Source organism: Prionailurus viverrinus, chromosome A3 (genome assembly GCF_022837055.1).
Source record: "Prionailurus viverrinus isolate Anna chromosome A3, UM_Priviv_1.0, whole genome shotgun sequence".
Lineage (NCBI taxonomy): Eukaryota > Metazoa > Chordata > Mammalia > Carnivora > Felidae > Prionailurus > Prionailurus viverrinus.
In genome coordinates, this window is record NC_062563.1 from 15,024,440 (window position 1) to 15,047,936 (window position 23,497).

General features: G+C 52.7%; 1 protein-coding gene across 3 annotated transcripts in view; it reads right to left on the reverse strand.

The window, feature by feature from the left end:
• The window catches only part of SLC12A5 (solute carrier family 12 member 5), a 34,334-nt gene extending 14,744 nt beyond the window's left edge, over window positions 1–19,590 (reverse strand). Inside the window, exons 1-8 of one of the 3 annotated variants that reach the window (XM_047852221.1) lie at window positions 19,470–19,590; window positions 6,283–6,377; window positions 5,846–5,977; window positions 5,388–5,534; window positions 3,913–3,967; window positions 3,288–3,418; window positions 1,941–2,182; window positions 991–1,202 (exon numbers count right to left, since the gene is read on the reverse strand). In XM_047852221.1, the coding sequence (XP_047708177.1) occupies window positions 991–1,202; window positions 1,941–2,182; window positions 3,288–3,418; window positions 3,913–3,967; window positions 5,388–5,534; window positions 5,846–5,977; window positions 6,283–6,377; window positions 19,470–19,590 (1,135 nt within the window). Of the gene's footprint in view, window positions 1–990; window positions 1,203–1,940; window positions 2,183–3,287; window positions 3,419–3,912; window positions 3,968–5,387; window positions 5,535–5,845; window positions 5,978–6,282; window positions 6,378–11,995; window positions 12,063–19,469 lie in introns of those variants that run through there. The other 2 variants (XM_047852222.1, XM_047852223.1) reach the window with 2 other exon arrangements.
• Between the last annotated feature and the right edge of the window lie 3,907 nt (window positions 19,591–23,497).

Sequence of the window (23,497 nt, forward strand, 5' to 3'; positions counted from 1 at the left end):
TCTAGTTGCGATGGCCAAAAATGTCTCCAGACATTGCTATATGCCTCCTGGGGGGCAAAACAGCCCTGGGGGAGAACCAGTGCTCCACTCCCATGGACATCACTCGATTACTCTTGATCAGAAAACTATCATCTGTCACCTGAACTCAGCATCAGCCTCCTCCTGGACTCCCTGTTCTCTCTCCCTTTACCTCATCCATATTAACAGCCAAAAAGAACCTTTAGAAATAACACTGACCATGTCCATCCCTTATTTGAAACCCTTTCATGGCCCCCATTGCCCTCAGGACATGGTTCAAACATTTCAATATGGCTTCCAAGGCCTGCCACAATCTGGCTTATGCCACCCTCTCCAACATCATTTCTTGCCCCTCCTTCCTTTGTACTTTATGCCCCAGTCATACCAAATTATCTGTGGTTGGAAGGACACAATATGCTCTTCTCTGTCTGCATGTTTTCAGGCAAGCTGTTCTTCTGCCTTAATTCCTTTACCCCCCTAGTATAACTCAAAATCTCTTATTTTTCCTTCAAAACCCTCCTCAGATGAGTCTAGGAAGCCTTGTCTTGCCCCTTTATACACACGACCACTCCCTCCCCTGAGAGGTCTCTGTTCATTGAAGGCACATCAACTCATGTTGTAATTTATTTGCTTATGCATCTGTGTCCACCATTGGACTCCTTGAAGCCAAGGACTGTGACTTATTTATATCATGTTCCTGGTGCTTAGCCCAGTGCTAGACACCACGGAGATGATTAGTGGTGAATACTTGTTTAAACTGATGACTTTCTTTCCTACTAGGTAGTAAGATATTGAAGGCTCCCTTTCATCTCTATTCCTCCAAGACGCCAAGGAAAGATGGCCCAGAGTAGGTGCTCAATTAAAACTGATTGAGTTTAAGTGAATCCCAAGTAGAGTTCCTTAATCCTGACTGTTTAACCCACAATCCCTGTAGTGTTCCCTGGACACCAGCCTTCTTCCCTCCCCCCAGACCTTTGATGAGGCCACTGGCAGCGCCAGGGATGCCCTGGATCTCCGTGACATTGTTTCGGGTGAAGTACTCATCACAGGTGGCGTTGAGGAAACGGGAGGAACAGAAAAGGCCCCAGAGCCGTGTGGTCACCGTCTCATTTCCTTCCCAAGCCAGCTTGGCACAGACATCAAAGCCATGGCGAGATAGTGTGCGGTTCCCCAGGAGGCAGATCCTAGGGAGAGCAACAAGGGAGGAAGATGGGGGAGGGACATAACCTTGCCTTGGCTTCACAATAGAACCACCAGGGGAGCTCTAAAAAACACAGATCTCAGGGCCCCATATCCAGAGATCCTGATTTAATTGGGATGGAGCCCAGAATCGGTGTTTTTTTTTTTTCAAAGCTCCCCCAAGTGATTTTAATATGCAGCCACAGCAAAGAACCACGACTTTAGTACAATGCTATGTTTCAGAACCATGGACAGCAGTCTCTGTGTGCAGTCCTGGGCGGTGGGATTTAAAGGAATCTGTCCTCAAGAAAGAGGCAGGACCCACAAAGATTTGAGACTCTAGACCCTCTCTTCTGTGACCTTTCCCCCAACAGAGAAGGTATCCAACACTAATAAGGTGCCCTATTCCAGGAAGTTGTCTCCTGCCAGGAAATGCTTCTCTAACACAGAATCATCTGTTCAGAAATAATCCCACTTGGTTCTTCCCAATTCTGCTCCACCAGCAAGCAATTGACCCTCACAAGGGAAACTCTGCCCACCTCCAGAAACATTATCCCACCCTGTAGAGATTTCCCCCAAACAAGGAGAGATTTTACTTCCCAACGGAGGTTGCTCTAAATCCACAAGGACTCAGATTCTGAGAGATGAGGAGAGGGAGGTTGGCAGAGACTGGCATCGCAGACCCTGAAACCTAACCAGGGAGGAGGAGGACGATGCCTTAGACTCAGAGCAACAGCACTTACGGGAAGTTGGGTGGGTCGAAGGCAGATTTGATGACCCCAGCATAGATGGCCAGGATGGAGAGGATGACACAACCCAGGAAGACAAGGGCAAACTTGTTGACATACTTGACGCCCACAAATACCACAGTGGCCATGCAAGTGAGCACACAGGTGCCATACACACGCATATTGTTCAACATGGCTGCTGCCTCCCCACTGGCATCTTCTGCCTTAAAAATGGCCATAGCTGGGAAGAGGTAAGCCTGTGGAAAGGGGGCAAGGAGGTCAGGTGAGTGACACAGCAAGAACCAGCTAAGAATCACCCCCAAGGATATAACCTGACGTGCAGGAAGAGCTTTGGAAAATACTTGCTCATCACGGTATATTTACAGTAGTATGAGACTGGAAATGACATCCAATGATAGGAGTAAATGCGATCATTTTTATTCCTACAGCATATTTGTATTTTCTAAAATTTTTAGACTGAATGTTGATATGTTTATATTCTTAAAAAAGTTATTTTTGCTTATAAATGATATTACAAAGGGAGTTTCTAGTTACTTAGGGAAATCTATGGAGTCTATTTTACAAGGACAGAATACAATTTCACATGGTAAAAAAAAAAAAAAAAAAAAAGAAGGAAATACACCAAAATGTTAATGGTGATTTTCTTCAGGCAGTTGTTATTTCCTTTTTTACATTCTTTGATATTTTTCCAATTTTGTGCATTGAGCAGAATTGCTTTGAGCCGAGACCCACATCACTAGGCTCTCCTTCAAACACTGCCCAGCACCCTGATTTCTTCTCATCAGTCACTACTCCTAACATGTCTCTTACTCAGCTCCCTCACATCCTTCTTCTCTTTTGCAACCCATTGGTCATCAGTCCTGCACAATTAACATTCACAGAGAAATCAGCACAGTCCCAGGCACATGGTAGGCAATCACCAGATATAGCTATTGTGTGACATTACTTTAATTATTGCTACCACTATTAACTCTTATCGACCCACCTCTGCCACTTGGTAGCTGAGTGACCTTGAGCAAGTCATGTCACCTCTCTGAGCTTCTCATTTGTAAAATGGGCATAATAATACTTAATCCTTGTGAGGATTCAAGATAATGACTGTAAAGCAATTGGAACTCTGCTGAGAGCACAGTGGGTGCCTGATGAACGACAGCTGTTCACGTTACGTAATTACTGTATCTTGTCTCCCCAACTAGACTGAATTTTTTAAAGACAGAACCACATCTGATTTCCTTTTGGCCTCACTGAGTGGCTTGGACCTCTCCCTAGGAGGTGTCCAGGGAGCATTGGTTAACTGATTGACAGCCTGGGGCCCCACACCTCCTCCTCAGCCCCTCTCACCAGCAGGATTTCGATGGTGCCCAGGATGTACATGGCCCCAGCAAATGTAGTGCCCAGGTAGAAGCAGAGGCCAACGGCGCCCCCAAACTCTGGGCCCAGAGACCTGGAAATCATGTAGTAGGAGCCGCCAGCTGCAGAAAGAACCTAGTGTCAGTGAGAAGCTCAAGGGGCACTGGGCTGCCACTGGGGGTGAGGGGGCTCCAGGACAGAGGTGGGAAAGGGGTTGTTCTGTGCCTCATGTCTTAACAGGCTACAGCCCTCGAATGGTGGGAGACTCAGCCAGCCACTCTGAGTGGATTTTGCAGCACTAATTACCACGTTGCTAATTACCCCTCTAAGGAGGTCATGGCTCAGAAAAATAGGATGACGGAGAGGAGGGTCTCAGGCAAATGGAGATCTTGCATTGCCCTGTTCAACTCCATCAACTGCCTCCCTCCCTCGTCCCCCTTAATACCACTGTCCCCACCTACCCCACAAACATCATAGACCAGCCCCCAGGTCTTCAATATTGCCTCTCTTGGTCCTGATGACCCCAAAGCCTATGGCTCTGTCCTTCCTTCCAACTATCTGGGCCCCCTCCTGACCAACCAGACCCCTTTCCCCTCCAAGAAGCCCCATCACATACCAGGTACAACACCATTGGTTGCGATTGCACTCATGGAGATGGCCGTGAGCATTGTCTGCAAGGAGAGAGATCATCAGAGTGGCAGCTAGGGCAGGGGCCGCAGTGCCCTGGGTCAGTGCCAAACCTTATACCCCATAAACACCTGCCAAACCCACAAGTCCTTGCTGAGCTTCTCTCTGGTCCTGTTCCAACTTCTACCCCTGCCAAGTCCTTCTGGTCAAGAAAATCTCTTATTCACCATGCACATGGAGGAAGCACAAGCTATAGCATCAGAGAGCTCTGGAAATCCCAGCTTGGCCTCTGACCAGCTGTCTGATCTGGGACAAGTCACTTCACTTGTCTAAGCCTCAGTTTCTTCATCTATGAAATAGGTGTACTGTATTCCTGCCTAAATGCTTAAGCTGAATCTGGTCATGAGGAGATATCTGACCAACTCAGATCAAGGGACATCATACAAACTAACTGCTCCATACTCTTCAAAAGTGTCAATGTCATGCAAGACAAAGAAAGAGCAGCTGTTACAGATTAATGGAGGCTAAAATCATGATATCATAAATGAGTATAAACGTGATCTTGAATTTTCTTCAGTTAGTGAGGACATGATTGGCAAAATCTGAATAAGGCCTGCAGATAAAACATTATTAATGTGTTACTATTAAGACATTATTAACGTATCAGTGTTAGTTTCCTGCCTCTGATCATTGTACTGTGGTTACATAAGGGAATGTCCTCATTTTTAGTAAACACACACTGAAGGATTTAGGATAAAGAGGCATCATGTCTGCAACTTGCTCTCAAATTCAGGGGAAAAAAGGTACTTACAGAGAGGATGGAATAAATACAATAACGTTAACATTTGGGAGTCTGGTGGAAGGGATATTCTATTCCTGCAAATTTTCTGTATGTCTGAAATTTTGTGAAAACAAAAACTTAAAAAGAAATAAAATAGGCGTTCTACCGTCAGTAGCGGCCACCTCACATGCAGAGGTGGCTCAAGGGTCATGTGTGAAGAAATGTAAACATGATGAGAAGTAGGTGTTCCGTGAATATTTGATTTTCTAGGGAGGATGGAAAGGATTCTATTACAAGCTGTTTGTGACACATAATCCCATTTTTTGTGAGTCTGGGCCTACAAAAATGTTAACCACTGGGGTTTTCTAGGTGAATTTTATTTCCTTCTGCACACCTATCTTTTTCGTCAATGAATCTGCATTACTTGTGTAATTATACACGCACCCATTCACACACACACACACACACACACACACACACACACGATCCAGGCAAAACCTGGTTAGTGGCTATCAGGGACCAGCTTGTGAGATGCAGGAAGGACCAATCAGACCTGATTTACTCTCAAAGATCATACGCAGTGATTCCTACAAAACACTCAGGTCTCGTGCTGCCCCTTCCCCTCCCCCACCCCAGGTCCCTGGTCTGCCACAACGGTCAGGAGAGGGGGAGGTGTCACTCACACAGGAGCAGCAGATGAAGACCATGCAGAAGGCCTCCATGATGCCTGCGATGCCCACCACCCAAGTGAGCCTCAGGAAGAGGATGACACCAAAGATGTTCTGCAGGCATGGTAGGTACACACCCATGAAGGTGCCCATGCGTGGGGCCTGCCGGGGAAGCCAGTGTCAGTTTCTGCAGCCCGTAGTCACTATGAACACCCAGACCCCTCCTCCCCCCTATTTTCAATCCCCCACTCCCTTCCCTTCTCCGTCCCCATCCCTTCATCCCTCTTTCCTCTGGTCTTTACCCTCCCTCCCCTCTCCTCCCTCCACCTCTATCCCTTCCTCACCCTCAGCCCCAACTCCTATCCCTCTGCCTCCATCATCCACCCCTTCAACTGACTCTCTTTTGTCCCCCCACCCTTTGTCCCCTCCACCCCTTCTTCCTCCCCCATCCCTTTTCCCCCCAAGGCCCTCACCTGCACTGGCTTCTTTTTTCCACCCTCATTGTTTTCTGCCTCTTCATGCTCCCTACTTCCCTGGGGCAGGTTGGTGTAGTTGGCCAGGCCACTGAGCAGGGAGGACACCATGGGGCTGGTGTCCATCTCCTCCTGTGGAGGTGGGGGTGGTAGAGTTAGGACACAAGGGCCCAGGAAAGGAGAGGCGAGCTACATAGTAGGAGGCAGAGAGAGATGGGGGTGAGGAAAGCAAACCATTGGGGGTGGGATGAGATGAGGAAGGAGGAGGAAAAAGCACAGAGAACAGGGAAAGTGGATGTGGGATAAGGAGAGGGAGTAGCAGGGGTAAAGGGAAAGAGAAGGAAATGGAGAGGAGGACACTGTCCCTGCGGGAGGGAGAGAGGGAGAGAGGGAGGGAGTGGCGGATGAATGGGGTGTCACACAAACTAGCAACCCACCTCAAACAGGGCCATATTCTTGCCATCATACTCCCTTCCCTTCTCTGTGTCAGTGCTGTTGATGAAGGGGCTGCTCTCCTTGGGGTTGCCATCACCTGAGAAGGCAGAGGAGTCAGGGGTCTGGCACCAATGGGTTGCCATCCTTCTGCCTGGGCATCCAGCTATGTGGCCACTTTGACTCTCTGAACCTCAGTTTGCACATTGGAAAAACGGAGCTAACAGTAATGCCCCCCCCTTGTAGAATTTTAGTTGACAGGATGTGTAAAGAGCCTAGTGCATTCCCTGGCACGTAGTAGGTTTTTAATGAAGATGTGAGTGCTTCCTTGCCCTTGGGGGGGTCCTTCTTCATTCACTAGGTCACTCTAGACTCTCCAGGTGCCCCTCCTCAACCATAACTGGGACCACGCTGGTGTTCTGGGGTGAAAGCATGCTCTTTCCCAGAGACAAAGGCAGAGAATACTAAAGCCTGAGGACCAAAGGATACTTTACCTCTTGGAGAAGTGACCCATGTGGCATCCCCTATGCCCCTCATGCATCTTCAGTCAACACATATTTACTGGATCTCTACCATGTGCCAAAATCAGCATGGGAGGGAGAGGGAGTAAAACACACATGAAGACACCATCTCTGCCCTCAGGGAAACCACAGGCAGAAGAGATAAAACAGTATTCATGAATTTCCAACCCAGAGTGGTAAATTCTGTGATAGGAGATGAATAAGGGACTGTGGGAATACAGGAGAGGCATTCAGCCCAGCCTGGGAGGTCACGGAAGGCTTCCCAGAGGAAGTGACAAGTAGGCTGAGAACTGAAGGATGAGTAAGAGCTACGCTGGGAGGGAGGCGGGAGGGTGTTCCAGGCAGAGAGAACTGCAGAACAGCATGTTCGATGGCCCAGAGGGAAGAGTGAAGAGAGTGGGTCAGAGATGCTGAAAGAAGCCTGATCTGGCTGGAGTCTGAAGAAGGGACATGGAGGGAGGGGCTGAAAGGTAGAGAGTGACCTACGAAAAGATGAGCCTCAGAAGGTGTAGACTCAGTCCTTAAATGATTAGCAGGCCATGTTAAAGATTTTGGACTTCATCCAGAGGACAATGGGAAGTCATTGAAGAGTTTCAGCCAAAGAGGTGCCATGAACAGCCTTGTGTTTTAGAGCAATCACTCTGGCCTTTAGATGGAGAATTTCATCTAAAGAAAGTTTGAGACTTTCAGTAATCCAGGCAAGGGCTGAGGATGTCCCAGGCCAGAGCAATGCAGGACAATGGACAGACCCAAGAATTATTGGCACATATTTTTATGCCAGATGTTTGGGGACATGAGAAGGAGAAACCTAGGATAATGTCTGGTGTTTCTAGCATAGGTCAATGAGTGGGTGATGGTGCTATTTAATAGATGTGGGAAGGGCAGAGACTGGGGTGGGTAAGAAGCTGAATTTGACTGAGGGAAAGGCAGTATAGGACACTCAAGTGAATACGTCCAGAAGGCTCTTGGATATACAGAGCCTGGGCCCCAGAAGAAAGGCTGGGCAGGAGAAGGAGATGAGGGTAACCCATGACAATGTATGGAGGAAATGTGTGAAACCATGAATCTGGATAAGATCACCCAAGGAGGAAGTCTTTTGGGCCCCTAGCAGAGGTCCTTTCAAAGAGACATAGGAGACCCCCATAGGCACTTTCCCTTGGCTTCAGCCATCACCCTTTCTCAGCTCAAGGGCTGAATCCCAAGAGCAGACATCTGGAGAAAGTCCCCAATAAACAAATCCCAAATGAACCTGAGGCCCTACATATTCTGAATTTCCTGTCCCCTGGTCTCCTGTCATGTCTTTCTCCACCTCCATCTTCCCAATCCTCCCCCGTTTTTCTCCTCCCTACCTCCTGGAAATCTTCCTTAGTCACCCAGCCAGGGTCCACCCCTAGAGCATGACCTGTTACAAATCCAGTCTCATCCTGACTCAAAGTTGTGGAAAGGGGAAGCGATGCCTCACCAGCTCAAGGGACACCCACCACCTTCTCCTGACACCACCTCCACCTCATCGATCAAGCCAGGAGCTCCTGGTCCCTAAACAGGGAGCCACCATCAGCTCGTTCTTCTCCTCACATATCTGAGTGCCTGGAAATAGCAGATCTGTCCTCCCAGTGAGAACCTGGCACATAATAGATGCTAAGGGGGGGTGGGGGGGGTGGAAAAAGTCTTTCTCAGGAGGAAAAAGTATTTGGAGATAAATTCCCCCCGGCTTCCTTCCTGACCCCCAAGATCTCAGAAGAGCTGCCCGGGGCCAGAGAACAGGAGAAATAAAAGAGAAGTGGGTTCCTCCTCCTTTTAAAAATGCCGACAAGATGCTTCATCAACACACTGGGTTGTGGGACCAAGAAGGGTTCAGGGGGATAACAAATTTCTTGGAAAAGGGCTGGGGGGGGGGGTCAAGATTTAGGCTCCAGTCCCAGCTTCACTGGCCGTGCCGACATGTTCGGCAAGTCCCTTAAACTCTCTAAGCCTCAGTTTCCTCCTTTGCAAAGGGAAAATAATTGTGCTTAACTCACAGGGCTGTTTTGAGGCTGAGGGGAATAACGCCTATTGGGTGTGCCTAGCACATAAGCGTAACTATTGCTGCTATTACAAGTACAATTATTATTCATGTTCGTGGTGCCCCACCCAGCCCGGCCTCCGCATCCCACACCTCTCCCCAAGCCGGAAGATTCAGGGGCCCTGCCTCCAGTGGGACTGGGTACCTCTCCCCGCCGCGTCAGCTCCGCGCCGGGACTACAGGCCACGAGAGCCCCTCCCCTCTACTTTTCCCGCCCCCTCCCAAGCCCCTCCTCCTTCCTGGGGTCCCAGGGAACGCGCCGGGCCGCGAGGGGGTCGTCCTGGCCCGAGACCCAGCTCTAGGGAGTCCCGCGCCGGTCTCCATGGCGACCGCGCGGGCAGAGAGCGCAGCGCCGAGCCGAGGCGGCCACGCGCCCGCAGCCGCTTATGTAACGCGACGCGCTGCGCGGAGCCAGACTCGGGGCCGTTTCCCAGCTAGGAGATGAGGGCCTGGGAGAGGGCGGCTCGATAGGCTGGTCCTGGGTCCCGCCCTTCCACCTGCCATCTGGACGGGATGCCAGGCCGCCGGCCTCCTCTGCCGGGGGGCTGATTTCGTCCCCTCCCTGGAACGGCGGGCGCACTGGTCGAGGGGAGAGGGGTGAGCTTCAGGAGTTCTCAGAGGAGCAGGGGGAACTGCGAAGGGGGAACTCGCCCCGAATCCCCAGAGCCAGGACGCAGGCTGCCGGGTAGCGGCGAGTGGCGCGCGCGCGAGAGGCAGGGCCAGACTGAGGCTGAGCCCTCTCCGCCTGGCCCCCGCCCCCGCCCCCGCCCCCTGGGAGCTCTCAGCCCGAATCGGCTTTCAATTAAGCTGCGGCGGCCAGAGCTCCCGGGGAGGAAACAGGCGAGCGGCGAGGGCTAAGGAGCCTCCCCCGGGGGCCTGGGGCCAGGCCTGGGGGAATCCCCAAGCCAGATTGGGGTGGGGGAGGGCGTCAGACCCCAAGGGGATAGGAGGCGTGGGGGCCAGACACAGTATCCTTGGGGTCTTCCTTAGTCCGGATGAACCCTCCTGCTCAGGCTATTCCCACTTCCCTGAGGTCAGCACCTCGCATTCCCAGGTCCTCCCCTACATCCCCAAGAACCTAAAATCAGAGATGGCAGAGGCTCTCAATCTGATAGTCCCTCTTCCCTCAAGTCCAGCAGGTCCTTAGAGCCCCCTACCATCACCTTCAGGCATCGCCGGGAGGCCTTATCTTTCTGGGACCCCAAACTCCTGACCAGGTCCTGGACCCTACACATAGAGAGAAAGTCTCCAGATGGACCTGCTACACTCAGAGTCTAGTAACTAATGGGGAGGGGGTAGAACGGAAGGGAGCTTTTAGCTTGACTCCTGTTCCACACACATAGATAGATGCCTCTTTTCTAGGCCTCCGGAGACCCCATGGAAACCCCAAGGCCCAGTAAGGCAGGAATCTCAGGATAGAGAAATCAGGGCTGGGGGATAGGACCATACCCCGTATCTGGGGGGAGCAGAGATTCTCTCTCAGGCTGAGTCCCTGTCTTCAGAATGGAGGTATCTGAAGGGGATCCCAGATGGAAATGACACCCCCCCACACACACACACACACACTCGTTCCCGGGGCACCGTGTCGGGATGCCTGGATCTGTCGCAGACTCGACTTTGCCAAACCCTCTTCCCCCGGAGCCTAAGCCTGCTGGGGAGGGGGGCGGCTACGGGATGAGGTAACCCCAGGGTCACCCGGGAGATGGATGAACTAGCTGGCTAGCTGGTGGTTCTGACCTCTGTATACCACTCAACGTCAGGAAGGAAAAGAGGGTCTCAGACAAAGAATTGGGGACCCTGGTGCCCACAGCCTTCCCAAGCGGCCACTTGGCTCTGACTTGGATCCAGGATCCGGAAGACTTCAAGTCTAGGCTGCCAATCCCTGGAAGACCTCGCTCTTTCAGTCCTTGGGGCTCTTTGGTCATCCCCCGAGGAGGTCTGCAAGAATCTCAGCCCAGAGGGTCAAGCAATGCCCAGGGGACCGTTTGAAAGCGCGGAGCGCAGACAGCCGGAGCGGGAGGCGCGTTAGTGCGCAAGGGACGCAGCGCCGCTGGAGGGTGGGGGGTGGGGGCGGCTGACAGCCGTGATGGATGGCTGAGACCGCTGGGGGGCGGCGGGGGGCCTGGGAGCCCGAGGGGGTGGCTGGCCCGAAGACCTCAGAGCGGGGAAACTGTGGAGGAGGGCGGCAGAAAGCAGGAGCGGCGAAAGGACCTGCTTCAAGCCCCCGAGCTCCTAGCGAGTCTCCGCACCCACCGCAGCGCGTCCGCAGTGTCCGCGCCGCGGCGGCGCCGGGGATTCAGCTGCTGGGACCCCATTCCTGAGGCCTCGCTGGGGAAGCTAGCAGAGCAGACTAGAAAACCTCCCCCTTGCCCCGCCCTGGAAACCTCACTGCCATCCCAGTGTACCGAGAGAGGAAGGGGAAAGAGGGAAGAAAGGAGGGTGATCTTGCTTCCCGTCCTGAATAGGAACCCATGGGTATGCGAGAGGGAGAGGGAGATTCCGCAAAGTAGAGCTGAAAATCTCCGGAGGAGGTACGCTTCAGTCTGAGGTCGGACCTCCGGCAGCTTTGGGGGAGGGGGGGCCCCGATTGCACCAAGTGTCCCCTTAAGGAGACACCACAGCCCGGACGGGGGCTGTCATATGGTTCCAACCCCCCATGGGTACCTTCCCCCCACCTTTCAGTTGAAAGTCTCAGAGCGAGGGACTGCAGCAGACTGCACCCCCCCCACCCCCTCCCCGCGTCGCCGGTCAACGCTCTGCGCCAGGACGCCGGGGTCCCTTCTTGAGGAAAGGAACCCTTCCTCCCGCCCGTCGAGGTCCACGTCAGCCCATTCTAGCTCTTCCATCCCCTTCCCACCGCCTCCCCCGCTTAGCTAACCCACGTCTGCCCCCGGACCGTGGGCACTGGCAACCCCCTCGGCCCCCAGCCCTGCCACGGGCGCGGCGCATTCCAGCACCTTGGACAGCGCCTGGCGCATTCCAATGGAGTAGGGCTCCAGGCCGCCGTGGGCGCCCACCGCCCAGGTCAGTCCCAGCCTCTTCTCTGAAGGAGGCGGCCCCCGCTCTGCCTCTAACCCTAGAGCTGCCTCCTCTCCTCGTCTCCCCCTCCCTCGCCGCCCCCGGGCCGCTGCTTACCGGGGTTGGCTCCCCCATCGCCGTCCTCGCAGTCCGTCAGGTTGTTTAGCATGGTGGCGGCGCGGCGCCGGGCCCGGGGATGGCTGCTCCGCCTCGCCCGCGCCCCTCTGCCCGCCTTCGCCGCTCGCTCGCTCGCTCTAGCTCTCTCTCGCTCTCCGCTCCACGGAGGAAGAAGCTGCAGTGCCCGCCCGCCCGGCGCACACACACTCGCACACGGACACACGCTCACACCCGCGCGCGCCCCCTCTCAGCGGCGGCGCTGCTCACCTCATCCCGTATGCAGGAGGCGTGAGCCACTGGCGGGGTTTTGGGGGGGAGCGCGAGAGGGAGGAAGAAGAGGAGACGAGGGGAGGGCAGAGCGCGGCTGGAGGCCCCCTCGCACGAAAACTGGGGGCTCGTACGGGTGGGATGGAGGGGGTGCTGCGGGGGACGGGGGCCTCGCCTCCCACGAGCAGACGCAGCTCCGCCCGCCCCCCACTCCCCGGCGCAGGCGGGGCCGGCACGTGGGCAGGTGCCATCCCGCGCCCTAAAAATAACGGCAGGGAACTAGGTCGCGGCCGCGGGGAGGCGGCCCCGCAGCGGCTGCCTGGCTAGGGGTCTGGGGTGACCCCTAGGGGGAAGGCGAGGAGTACTGATGCGGCGGGGGTGGGGCGCCATGGAATACGGGTCTCTGGGGATCCTGCCTGCAGAGCTGGGGAGGCCAGCCCTGAAGAAGAGTGGAGAACCAGACCCTTTCCCAAATCGCTGGTCAAGAGGTTGGAACTTGGGGTGTGTTGAGGCCAGAGCCCTTAGTTGAAGCCCTGTGCTGCCCCCAGGGGTTCAGGGTCACTGGGCTGAGCTGTCTGGCTCATTCTGTCTTAAAATGGGAGGAGTGGAACCTGAGGCGTTGCAGTGAACCCTCTCATTGTGTTTAGACTGCATCCCAGCATCTCACCTCCAAGACAAATCCCAGGAGTCCAAGGCAGGGACCCTCTGACTACAGAATGACCCTGGGAACGAGATGTGATGAGGAGGAGAGAAGGCAGCGGTAAGGTTCTAGGGATCTCAGACTCCCCACTAGGATGGTACAGCCTCCAGGGAGGGCAAACTGGTAGGAGGCAGGCCAGGGACAGAGTGGGGGAGGGAGGAATGAGGCCGTCAGTCGGTTTGGGACCAGATTTTCTCCTGGGGCAGGAGTGTCTAATCCCCTAATCCAGGATTGCTTTCTGAGGATTCCAGAGCCAGCATGCTCTCTGTGTTCCTCCCCCTCCCCTGACACCAGTCCTCCAGAAGCTTGATTGGGACCTCTCACAACCCCTAGAATCCAGACCTGAGCCAGTGGTGGAGACATCTCAGGAAGAAGCATCCCAGGTTTGGACCGTTTGTGTCTCCAGAAGATCTAAACACCCAAAGGGGAGAGCAGGTTAAGGGGAAATTATTTTCAGACTCACCCTAACCCCCAGCACTAGCCCTCTAAATTCCAGGAGAGTCCCAGGGCTGGAGAGGATCACATCAATCATCTTATCTAATAGACAGCTTTCACCTTATGGACTGAAAAAAAAAAAAAAAAAAAAAAAAAAGCTAAGGCCCAAAGAGGAGAAATTACTGCCTATGGACACTACGCCAGTGAATGGCAGGATTCGGTCTAAAATCCAGTTTGCTTTATTCCAATTTAGGAGTCTTCTTCAACATAATTTCTTTTAAAATTGGTCCTGCCTCCAATAGAAGGGACAAAGATACATTCGAACCAAACTGCTCAGCCGTCTCCGATCCTTGGCTACTAAAAAGGGAACAGGGATCAGTCTGAAATGAGCTGTCTCCTTTCTCTTGTGGTCAGGCTTCAGAGGTGCAGGACTGAAGTACCCCTTGCAACTGGAGGTAGGCCCAAAAGATCTCCAAGGGTCCTAAAAAGCCATCCACATGACTGGAGACCCCATTCAAGGGCACGGCTTTTCAGAGTCACGGACAGGGCCTGCTGTTCAGAGTCCTTGTACGCATCTGTCAGTGGCTTCAGATCAGGTTGATCACAGTTTTTGGCAGCTGACGGAAAGGGGCTTCTGAGGGATCCACCAATAAGGTGTCACTGCCACTGGGTTTTGTGGATGCTGGAAGGACTTGTTAGGATGGAGAGCTAGCTATTCAGACAAGGTCTAAGAATTGGTTTTCTTGGCTTTCCCAGGGAGAAAACCACAAAAAAGGTGAGATGGGTTTGGCGTGGTGGCAGGGGTTAAAAGGACAGCAGGTGGATAACAGTGTTCAAGAATTCGTAAACACTCCACTACATACACACCCCACCATCACCACCACGAGCAGCAGCATCGTGGTTTTCCACTACTCTGTAGGGACAGGTAACATAGCAAAATGTGTAGCATGTTTGTCCGAGAAGTACTGTGAAATAAATTAAAGGCTGAGATTTTTTTTCTCCAGCAATCTCAGATCTGGGACGTTACCCTGGATCTGTTTCCATTCGTTTGTGGTCCAGAGCCCTGGCCACTCAGGGACTAAGCCCACCCACAGGAGGAACCTAGATCCCAGGGGAGTATAGGTGAAAGCAGAAGTGATACCTCTTCCCCTGGATACCCCCTCCGCCCACCCTCACCAGAGCTTCTATCTCACAGGACATCTGGGATTCAAGAGATAGTGATGTTCTCCTGCCGTCTGCCCCCAAATTCTGTGTATCCCTGGGGAAAATTAAGTTGCTCTTTCTGGGCTTTAGTATCTCCATCTGCAAAATGAAAGGGTGAGGCCACATAAATCCAAGGGACTTCTTCCCACTCTGAAACCTCTTAGTGCCCACTCCATTTATCTCAGACTAAAGCCATGAAGCCCTTCCTATGGAGCCCAGACCAAGTAAGGAGACAGACCCAAGGGGAGACCCTGCCCCTTCAGTTCACACCCCCTGCCTCTGAAGGAGACTGATACCTATTCTGGCCTCAGGCCAACCCTCTGCCACGAGACTTTGAGAAAACACATTGCAGGCATCTTCTGCACTGCCAGCCTGGCCTTGGCCGGTAAGGTCACCAGTAAGGTGACCCTCAGCCCTGAGCCCCAGGAACATGGCTGTCAGCTTAGCATCTCATCTCCACCCAGAGCCCTAGGAAGATTCCCCTAGGGCTAGGGGGATGCTCTCATTAAACCCACACAAGATGCTAGAGCTAGGAAGGGTCCTGTTTCTGAATTTGAAAGCTCTAAAGTTCACGGCCCCCCACCCCACTTTATGCTTCTCACAGAGAAACAAATTTCACAGAAGCTGCCTGAGTGTCAGGATGTGGGAACTGGACGAGACTTTATAAGTTATTTTTGACCACCCCTCATTTACGGGGAAATTAAAGCCTCGAAGCGGAAAGGTACAAATTTTCTTCATGGGGTGAACGTGTGGCAGACTGGGGACTAGAATCCAGCTCCCTGACCTCCAGGCCAGGGCTCCATCCGGGGAACCAGAATAGGAGGCCATTTGGAGGAAGCTGGAGCCACCTGACTGGATTTTCTTGCCACACGAGGCAGGCATAGCGTTCCTCTTTATGGCTTAATCCCTGTGCATCCTTATCTGCATATCATTACCCCCATGACCTAAGCCACCCACCCCAGCTTTGGACTCCTGGAGCCAAGGCTCCGAACTCCCTCTTTCACTCTTCTCTCCCCAAACTACATGCCGGTCCTCCAGACCCAAAACCCTCTCAGTGAATTGATGAGTCCAGCGCATAGCACACCCCACACACACAGGGCTCGCCGCAGAGCACGTCAACCACCATCGTCTCCGTGGCAACCAGGGGCTTAATTAACAGGCTGCAGCCCTGTCACCATGGCAATGGCACCCCAACAGCCCCCTATTCCCCTACAGATTCAACCCGTCTTCCCTCTTTCTCAATCTGGACCCCCTTCTCACTGCAGCCACCACCCCCACCCCCACCCCACCTGGAGAGCTGGTGCCCAGCAGATCGCTCTGGTTCATTGAGAAGAGGGGAGGGGAGATGAGGGGGATGAGAGAGAGAGAGAGAGAGAGAGAGAGCAGCCCGTCACCATGGCAACTGCAGCCCCGTTCATAACCAGTTTGTTGCCATGGAGATTCCCAGGGCTCACCTTGGGCTGAGGTACTGGGCTGTAAGGTTCTGAGTCCTGGCTTGAGGAAGGGGTGACTGCACAACAACCTGAACAGGCTGGAGATCTCCGGATCATATATTTATACCAATAACTCAGTGTCATTCCTCCCAATTTACAGATAGAGAGACTGAAATATGAGGTTTGGGTATGGGAGAGGCAGAGAACCTCACCCTTCTAGATCATCAAAGAATCCTAGCATTTTTAGGGCTAGAATGACCCTCAGATAGCTTCCTGTTCAAATCTTTTTTACTACAGATGAGGAAGTTGAGCCCCAGACAGGGAAGCAACGTGCCCAAGGCCACAGCACAGAGGCTGAGCTAGTGCGTGGATGGGCTGTACCGTGGTCTACCCCCTAGCATAAGGCGGCTCCTTGTCACTCATGGGAACACATCTCAACTCCCGTTAGCCTTAACCCGGGCCCAGGGTTCTTTCCAGTACCCTGTCTCCCTCCACCAGAAACTGAGGCACAGTGGGAAGTGGTGTAAAAGGGTGGGGAAATAGTTCAGAGTTGTAACAACTGGCCCTGGGTCCACTTCTAGCCAGCCAAGTCACCGTCAATCTCCCCATGGTACCAATGAGGCAAATGAGGTATGGGGGCTGCAGCTGAGGGTTAGTGGTGGATTCAAGGATCAGCCTCTGATTTGCTGCTGTCACCCCTCTGAGCTATGTTCCCACTATAGCTGATCCTCCGGCAGCAGGAGGCACTTCCGGGGACAAACTCCACTCGCTTGGTCCAGAGTTAAAGACAACGCTCGTACACAAGTGACCTGCCAAGCGTCTCCCAACCCTACTCTACCTTCCACATGCTGCCATCTGTCCCCGTGGGCCTGGGTGAGGAGAAGAGGTGGGGAAAACATATCCTTGGGGCCAGAGGTGAACACGAGAACAGCTGTGGGAAAGATATCACCAGATTTTGGGTTCCCCTAGGGAGCCCTTTTCTACTTCCCCATGCAGTAACCTAGCAAGGAGGAGGTGCTGGACGCTGTCTCGGGGCCAAAGAGGTTAAAAGTCACCCAAAGCATTCCCAAGATGAAACTTCTAATAATCTCATACACACAGGTACCCACTCCACAGACAAACACGGAAATACATCAACATGCCCATCAACACCCCGGAATACAGTGACACATATAAGCTCTGACTCACTGACCGCCCCACAGGTCATCAGAGCTCGCGTGGGATGCTCCTCCCTCAAGACGCACAAAGACACACACACACACACCACCTCTGCCACGAACATACAGCATTCCAGATTCACATCCAGTTTGCACACATACCTGCACACCCAAAACTGAGAGCCATATTTTACTTCAACATTCAGGAGCTTGGAAATGGGAATGGGAAGACCGATCAATCACCTTGGAATGAGAGAGAGGGCCATCTTATTCTCAGGCCAGGGGATGGGAAATGGGAGGAGAGGAGAGCAAGAGGAGGAGAAACGGAAGCTTCCAGACACTCCCCTCTCGTCTGATAAACATTAAGCACCTACTAAGTGCCAGGCTGTGGGCTTGGAACTCAGAACACAAAGATAAAAGGATATGGTCCCTGCTTTTGAGTTGTAGGAGACATACAAGTAAATAACTTGCATCCACTGGGACACGTGCTCTAATGGTACAGTGGGTGGGCAGGAGAGGAATGACTGCCTTTGCCTGGAAGCAAGGGAAAGTGAAAGGGGTTTTCAGGAGCGGTTAAATGAGCCATAACCCATAGAGTGAGTAGGAGTTTCCCAGCTAATGGAGGTGGGAAGATGAACACGGACAGGTATGCCCAGGAGCAAATGAGGAAAAGAGTTCAAATATGGACTATGGGTTTGGCCTTTATCCTAAAAGCGATGGGGAGCTTGTGTGGAGGATGATTAGGACAGGATTGGAGGCAGGCAGACCAGTGAGGAGGCTGTGGCCGTGGCTGAGGCCTTGGGAGAAATGATGGAGGTTTGTACAGGGTGATGGTGACAGGAAGAGAGATGGGGACAGATTCAGGATCAGTTGGGGGGGAGGGGTAGGCAAGATGTGAGGACCAATTAGATCTGGTGGGAAAAGAAAAGGAGGCATTGAGAATAGCTCCTGGAGTTCTGACTTTTAAAATTATAAGGATGGAAAGGACATTCATGAAAATAAGAAAGGCTACAGACAGTTGACAGAAAATATGAAGAATGGAGGGACCCCAAGAAATCCAAATGGTCATGTCCAGGAGGCGGTTGGTTCAGGGGCTGGAGCCCTGAGGAAATCCAGGCCTCCGTTTGGTCATCTACACAACGAGGGGGTTCGCTAAAGAAGCTCCTAAAGGGCCCCCTCCAGGGTGGTTGGTGCTTAGTTTTACTGCAGTCCTGGTGAGCTCACCTGCGGCTCAGCAGCGACCCCTGGCGGCCCGGGGAGGCTCTTCCTCCTCCCCGTGCTGGGGCCACTCCAAGCCGATTCGCTGCGTTTCTTCCAGACCTGAGGGGCTCAGAGCCAGGAAGGGGACCCCTGACAAGTGCCCCCTGGGGATGAGGCTGTGAGAGCATCCAGGGTGCTAATTCTTCATTGAGAGCTAGAAGGATCCTTCCCCTCTCCTCTTCTGTACCCTGGGTGTAACTTCCATTACGAGACAACAGCAATAGGTCCTCGAAGAAGACGCCCCCAATCTAGCCTGAGCTTGTTCCACCCAACCCTCTTCTGGGGCTGGAGCAGAGGGACTTAAATGGGTCCCCAAGGGTCGGGACTGGAGACCCCACAGAATTCTCCCAAGATCTAGCGGCCCAAAAGTAACTTCTCTTTCTTCCATCTCCTTCCCGGGATCCCCAGGCGCTGTCCCCTCCAGGGAAGCCGAGGATTGGAAGATCCTCCAGGCACCAATCACCTGCCTAGCCGGCACCAGCCTCAGCGACCCGGACTCATTTTACCTCCCGCCCTCGACCCCACCCCAATCCTCCTGGCACAACCCGTTCCCTCTGGCCCCGCCCTTTTCTGCCCCCAAACAGAAATATCCTGCTTCCTCCCATTGCCTCTGGACCTACCCTTAATCATACCGCCCTCCTCTTTCCCTGGTTTCACCTTTTCTTCTCCGGTCCCGCCCCTTACCCGAAGTGACCCCGCCCCTTTGGTGCCCTCCAGTTCAGCCCCCTTTGGACTCTAGTCCCTCCAACGCAAGATCCGCCCCTTCGCCTATAGCCCCACCCTCTTCCCTGTGACCCCGCCCACCTCGAATCTGGCCCCTCTCCTCACCATTTCCCATCCAGCCTCCTTCCCTCCCCTCTAGGTCCCCGCTCCTCTCCCATCTCTGGCCCTAGGCTGAGACCACCCCACTGTCAAATCCCTGGCCCTGCCCCTTCCAACAGAAGACCCGCCCACCTAGGCCCCGCCCCTTCTCTCGCCCCGCCCCCACGCCGCCAGGCCCCGCCCCCTGCGGCCTCTACCTTTGGCGTCTTCCCCTGAGAGGTGGCGGAGATCGGCTGCCGAATGCAGTTGGGACTCTAAGTCAGGGGTCCCGGCGGGCGCCGCGGAGGGCAGTGAGGTGACAGTGAACCTGCGGCTCATGGTGCGGAAAGGAGCCGGGCGGCGGCGGTACGGGCCCAGATCGCACAAGTGGCTGCAGCCCGGCTCCAGCAGACAGAAAGAGCGGATTCCCCCCCGTCCACCGCCCCCCACCGGGCGCGGCGCCGCGCAGGGTCCTAGTGCCCGCTGTGCTGAGCCTCTGAATGTAGCCATTTCGCTTCAAGTCCATGGGCTCTCAGTTCCGGGAAGCGCCTGAGGATCCCACCCGCAGTTGAGAGCTGTCCCTACACCGAGGGCCCCAGTGTGTGGCTCCAGGAGCCCGGGCCCACCTCTGCTGGGGTCTCCTAAACACCTGGGTTTTATTCACTCATTCATTCACTCAACACATCTTGAGAGCTTTCCTGTGTTTCAGGCAACGGTACTAGGCACTGGGGATACAGACTGAGATTGACTGGCTTTCTGCCCTCTTGTGGCTTAATTCTTTTTTTTTTTTTTTAAGTTTATTTATTTTGAGAGAGAGAGAGAGAGACAGCGCGCATAAGGGAGAGTCAGAGAGGGAGAGAGAGAACCCCAAGCAGTCTCTGGGCTGCCAGCGCAGAGCCCAACTAGGGCCCAAACCCACGAAACCGCGAGATCATCACCTGAGCGGAAAACAAGAATCTGAGGCTTACCCCACTGAGCCACCCAGGCGCCCATCATGTGGCTTAATTCTAATGAGGAGTGAGGGAAGAAAGATTGTAAGTGAGCAAAAGCATAGACAAGATAATTTAAGATTATGGTACATGTTAAGGAGAAAAAAATAGTGCCCAGGGTTAATGACTAGGGGGAAGGACTACTTTAGAAGGTGATCTAAGAAGATCCCTTAGAAGATGTGATATTTGAGCTGAAACCTCACTGATGAGAAGGAACCAGCTATGCAAAGATCTGGGGGAAGAGCGCTCCAGCAGAGAAGATAGAAAGTGGAAAGACCCTGGGCCGAAAATAAGCCTGAACCATTCAGGGAGCAGCAAGAAAGCCAGCGTGTCTGGAACAGAGAGAACGGAGGCTGGAGTGATAGGAGATGAAGGAGGGGAGGAGGGCAGATCCTGTGTTCTCTTGAAAGTTTAAGGGAGGAGCCCAGATTCCTTTTTAATTTACAAGAGAAGCCATTGGAAGTTTTTGAGCAAAGGAATGATGTGATCTGACTTCTACGTTGACAGGATCACTCTGGCTGTTGCCCGAAGACTCAACTAAAGAAGGGCAGGAGTGGGAACTGGGAGTCCAGTTCGGAGGCTCCTGCAGACCCCCACGTGAGAGGCGATGAAAGCCTCGCTAGAGTGGTGGCAGGTATCCTATTCAAGATACGTTTTGGAAATAAAACCTACAGACCCCGTTGCTGAATTGGACGTTGCCTGGGACGTTGCATGGACGGAAACTGTTATGGATCGCTGGTGAGAGTACAGATGAGCAGAACCACTTTGGGAAATTGTTTGGCCATACATCCTAAAGCGGAACACGCACATACCTATCTTCCCAGCAATTCTACCCCCAAGTATGTGCCCCGGCAAAGCACTTGTATGAATAAGTAAGATTTAACACATTTGAATACACAATATCTTACTTCTCGTTATGCAATTTCTCGACACATTTCTAATTGCATCATTAATCGCTGTACTAGGTAAACTAAGTAATGCCCCAAAGAAATGGCTGCCCCTGGTCACCAAAAGACATTTACAAGAACGTTTATAGTGGCATTATTCCTAAGAGCCTCAAATTGGGCTATTAACGAAATGTCCAGTAACCATAAAACGGATAAATAAAATGGGCAAATAAAAAAATAAATGGATAAAAAACATAGCACAACATCCTTATGGTAGAAAACCATACAGCAGCGTGAATGAACAACCTATAATTCACAAACAATATAGACGAATGATCGCAAATGTAACCTTGAGCATAAGAAGCCAGACACAAGAGTACATACCACAAAACACTATTTAAATAAAGTAAGAACTAGTCAAAATCTATGTAAGCTCATAGAACAATGGTGGTAACCCTTGGTGTGGAGGAGTAGCGATGGCAAGGGGGAATGACAGGGGCTCTTGCGGTGCTGCTGACGTTTTGTTTCTTGATCTGGATGTCTGTTACACAGTTGTGTTCAGTATGTGAAAGTGTATATTGAAATGTACCCTTATGACACGTGGACTTGTCCGTATGTTTACTGTATTAGAGCCATGGTTCTCAACATGGTAGTGTTGCCCATTAAGGAACGCCTGCAATGTTCAGAGACATGTTTGATCGTCACAACTGGAGAGGGGTGTTACTGAACATCAAGTGGGTAGATGCCCCTTGTGGCATCCAGGCTTGCCCTAAGTCGGCCACACGTTCCCCATCTCCTCCCTGCACATCACATCTCCACACCCCCACATTGGGACATGAGGTGGGGAGATGTGGACTGACCCTGAGTGGGTCTGCCATCTGTCCACGATCCCATGACCTCCTGGAGGAAGACACCAAACAGCCTATAGCGTTCCCCATAATCCAAAAAAAAAAAAAAAAAAAAAAATCTGACCCCAAATGTCAAGAGTGCCCGGGCTGAGAAACTTACTAGAATGAGGAGTTTAACAGATACCTAGATTTTAGGACCGACCTGAAAGCAGGTGATGTCTTTATCAAGGTAGTGATGACTAACACAGAGGCATGTTCAGAAGGTGGAGCCAAAGAGTTCAGTTGGACCCGTTAGGTTGAGAAGACTGTCAGGCACCTAAGGAGCATGCGGAGTCAGCCCTTGAACATAGGAATCTGGAGTTCAGGGTAGAGGTTAAAGCTAGGGATATAAACTTGAGAGTCTTTAGTAGAGAGATACAAAGCTGTAGGGCTGGGCGAGATCACAGGCAATGAGTGTACACAGAGAAGTCCAAGGATTGAGTGCAAGGGCGTGCTGTCATCTAGAGGTCACAAAGAGGAAAATCCACCAGTGAGGTTGGGAGGAGACCCAGGAAGGGGTGACCCAGAAATTGAGTGAAGAAAAATTTCAGGAACAAGGGCATTACCAACTGTGTCGAACGAGCTGAGAGATGCGTAGGATGAGCACAGAGTGCCCGTGGCACCTGGCTACAGGAAACGCATAGGTGGCTTTGAAAGGAAAGATTTCAGAGGTGTGCGAGTCAGGCTGGAAAGGGTGGCAGAGGGAATGGAAATTGAGGAAGTGGAGACCGTGAGTGGAGACTGTACTTGGGGAAGTTTTACTGTGGGTGGGGGCGAGAGGTAGAGAAATGGAACTGTATTGAGAGAGAGAGAGAGAGAGAGAGAGAGAGAGGTTCAGAGGGGCTTTAAACAAGCCTTCTGAGGGAATGTCTGTATGCCCATGGGAATGGGTCATTTCTCAGTAAGAAATGGATGAGGTGGGGGGCGCCTGGCTGGCCCAGTCGATAGAAGATACAACGCTTGATTTCAGGGTTGTAAGTTCAAGCCCCACGTTGGGTATAGAGACTATTGAAAAATAAAATCTTAAAAAAAATGGATGAGGTGGGTGTGAGTCCACCCAAAGGAATCTCAGGAGGACGCTGCCACTTGGGCCCAAGTTCGGAAGGCAATCCAATCTGAACAAGCCCATCGCCTCCACTCACCTGCCCCAACCCTTCAGTTCAGTCCCTCTCTGTCCTGTGGCATCCTCAGCCTGGCACTCCGACCTTCTCTCATCTAGTCCAGACCAACGTTCCTACCTCAACCGTTCCAGAATCCTCTCTGCTCCCCTCTCGTCTACCCCCTAAAACCACACACAAGAGTTCTGAGCCATTTGTACTTCCCCCAAACGCCCCCCCACTTTTTCTCCTCTCCCAGCATTTGCCCCAAGAGCCTACAGTCACATCCCACTGTGGCCGCCCACTGGCTCTGGGACTTCAGGTGGGTTGTGTAATTCCGTGTGCCTCAGTTTCTTCATTTGTATAACGGGGGGAGGGGGGAGGGC